The sequence below is a fragment of the Sinocyclocheilus grahami genome, unplaced genomic scaffold (genome assembly GCF_001515645.1).
Source record: "Sinocyclocheilus grahami isolate Dianchi unplaced genomic scaffold, SAMN03320097.WGS_v1.1 scaffold661.1, whole genome shotgun sequence".
Classification (NCBI taxonomy): Eukaryota; Metazoa; Chordata; class Actinopteri; order Cypriniformes; family Cyprinidae; genus Sinocyclocheilus; species Sinocyclocheilus grahami.
The window spans coordinates 136,876-139,365 of NW_015505840.1; the positions used below are offsets into that span (position 1 = coordinate 136,876).

The window sequence follows — 2,490 nt, forward strand, 5'->3', positions numbered from 1 at the left end:
GCTGCAGGTGAGTTTGACAGAAGGAGGCCAAGCACTGCAGACAGGACTTTACAGCTCTGCTCTTCTCCGTAGTGCAAACATCACACTCCACAGCAGCCGTTTGTAGAGACGTCTTCTGCAGCGTCTCCATCATCTCTGCTATCAGAGTGTTCTTCTTCAGTAGAGGTCTCTGACTGAAGCTCTCTCTGCATTGGGGACAGTGGTACGGCGGCTCCTGCTCCTTCTGGCCCCAGCAGTCAGTAATGCAGCTCATACAGTAACTGTGTCCACAGGGAATCGTCACCGGCTCCTTCAGCCGATCCAAACAGACTGAACAGATGAACTGATCCTCATACTGACTCACTGCAGACTCGGCCATTTCTTTGGAGATAGTTTAAATAGCTCTAATAGAAACTGCTCTGCCAGAAGTAAATCATTGAAGAAAGAGAAGGTAAATCCACATGTAAATCATTAATGAATAAGCACGTCTAAAAATCTACAAATTGCTTAAAGTTTTGTGTATCATTATAAAAGAATACTCCTTAGCGCTTCACCCGTGATCAAAAGAATAAACATGACATCGAGACTAACATAGTATTATTATTAAACATACAGGCCTACGGTAGAAGACTAATTTCATGCATTTTTTTCAAGGCAAGGAAAAAACATTGGTAAAACCATTATTTAACGTTTATGTTCTTACCTGTTTTTGATTATCTTACCTTTTTTTCCAAATAAAATTCAAATATATTGCCTCCTTACAGCTTTAAGCGAACAAGAAGAGCGTGGATCCAGAGGCTCCTGTAGCAGGGAAATTGGTTTCGTTTCTCTTGAATCCACACACTTCCTGGTTTGCTATATCTCGACACACCAACTGCAGTAGCCAAAGAACGCAAAAATCACTAAGAAGCAGCGGAATGGAGCATGCAACCACTTATCAAAGCTACAAAAAATGTCATTTAAAAAAGCAAGAAAAGGGTTGATTTGGCATTAAACGACAACTTACTGTAATCAAACCTATACCTTAAAACATAACATTTACTTACCTTATCTGTCACGTAGTAACGACAACGGTAAATTAAGATATTCTCCCATAGTATAGTACAACCTCACGAGGTAGCAGTTAAAGTCGCTCCTGCACAATAGAATGGTGTCCAATAACATACAAATTTTTTTATTTGTTTTAACTGCTGCTAATCGTCCAACCATCTGTGTGTAATATGATTAAATCATTGGTGATTTCATGTTGGCTGGACACAATGACATTGGCAAACCTACACAGAAAACATGTCTTGTTTAAAAAGAGAGAAAATTAGGTAAGTCAGCTGCTGTGGAGAAAACCGACAATATCACACAGATTCTTCAGACAAAATATTTCCTAAAACCGCTATTTTATAAATACAAATGTATGATTTCATTCGATTTTTTATTTTATTTTATTACACATTACAGTATAAATTATACATTAAACCAAAGAAAAACCAATATAAAGATGAATCTTTAAAGATTATGCCTCTTCTTAAAGGGTTTACAGGTATTTCTCAGCTTTTTGCCAACACTATTGGATATTGTAGTTATGAAATAGCAAAAGAATCAAGTCAACTCAGGTGTCCAAGCTCTAAAGAAATCATTTATAAAGAAAGAAATTGCTAAATTAACAGGTAACACACACACACACACAAAATGCTGCTACATTTAATAATAATACATGTGTGAAGTAAAATATAATTATTTTGTCAACAGCATAACCTGTAAACGCAGTCTAATAGTTTCCACGACCAGTTTTCTTTTACATATTAACCCTGACACCTTGCTGGCTTAATGATGAACTGCATCATGGATTCAGACATTATTATTATAATGAGCTACAGAAATATTGCCGAAGATGAGCACTTTCAGATTACAGAAGACACAAAATCTTTATAACACCTGATTTTGGAACATCTGATAACGTACTATAGATTTATTTACTGATATCCAGTTTGACAGTCTCAGGTGTGTGTTGTGTATTTATTGTTGGTGTTCAAGAAATTGTATGTCTTTTGTTCAGCCAAACTACACATTTCAGGATTTCAGCAGCTGAATTTGAACCTTGAACAATTATGTTTTTTTATCGTCTATCTGAACTTTTCTCTGCTCTATGATCCTGACAGATGAACCTTTCCCAGTTAGAAATGCAGGGTAGAGGGGTTCAGTGAATGTGGTCTGGACTCTGTGTAGTAGAGTCATTGTGTCAGAGACGCTGTAGAAGCACAGAGTTCCTGCTCTGTGATCCAGATACACTCCTATTCTAGAGGAGCGGACAGCAGGTATATAGACTTCTTTATTATTATGTATGAAATGGGCATTCTGCTGATAGCGGGACAATCTCCAAGATTTTTTGTTGGAGCCAAGTCTACAAGCATCACTTCTTCCTTTACGATCAATTCCTTTGTAACAAACTGCTACAGCCCAAATGTCCCCACTGCACTCAACCTCCCAGTAACAGCAACCGTACAAACCCTCTCTACA

The 2,490-nt window shown here is 37.6% G+C and overlaps 1 protein-coding gene across 1 annotated transcript in view; it reads right to left on the reverse strand.

Annotated features, from left to right (window-relative positions):
* Nucleotides 1–797, reverse strand: part of LOC107558804 (stonustoxin subunit beta-like) — a 6,150-nt gene extending 5,353 nt beyond the window's left edge. Inside the window, exons 1-2 of the mRNA XM_016242492.1 lie at nucleotides 683–797; nucleotides 3–398 (exon numbers count right to left, since the gene is read on the reverse strand). Of these exons, the coding sequence (XP_016097978.1) occupies nucleotides 3–358 (356 nt within the window). The 5' untranslated portion in view covers nucleotides 359–398; nucleotides 683–797. The remainder of the gene's footprint in view (nucleotides 1–2; nucleotides 399–682) is intronic.
* Between the last annotated feature and the right edge of the window lie 1,693 nt (nucleotides 798–2,490).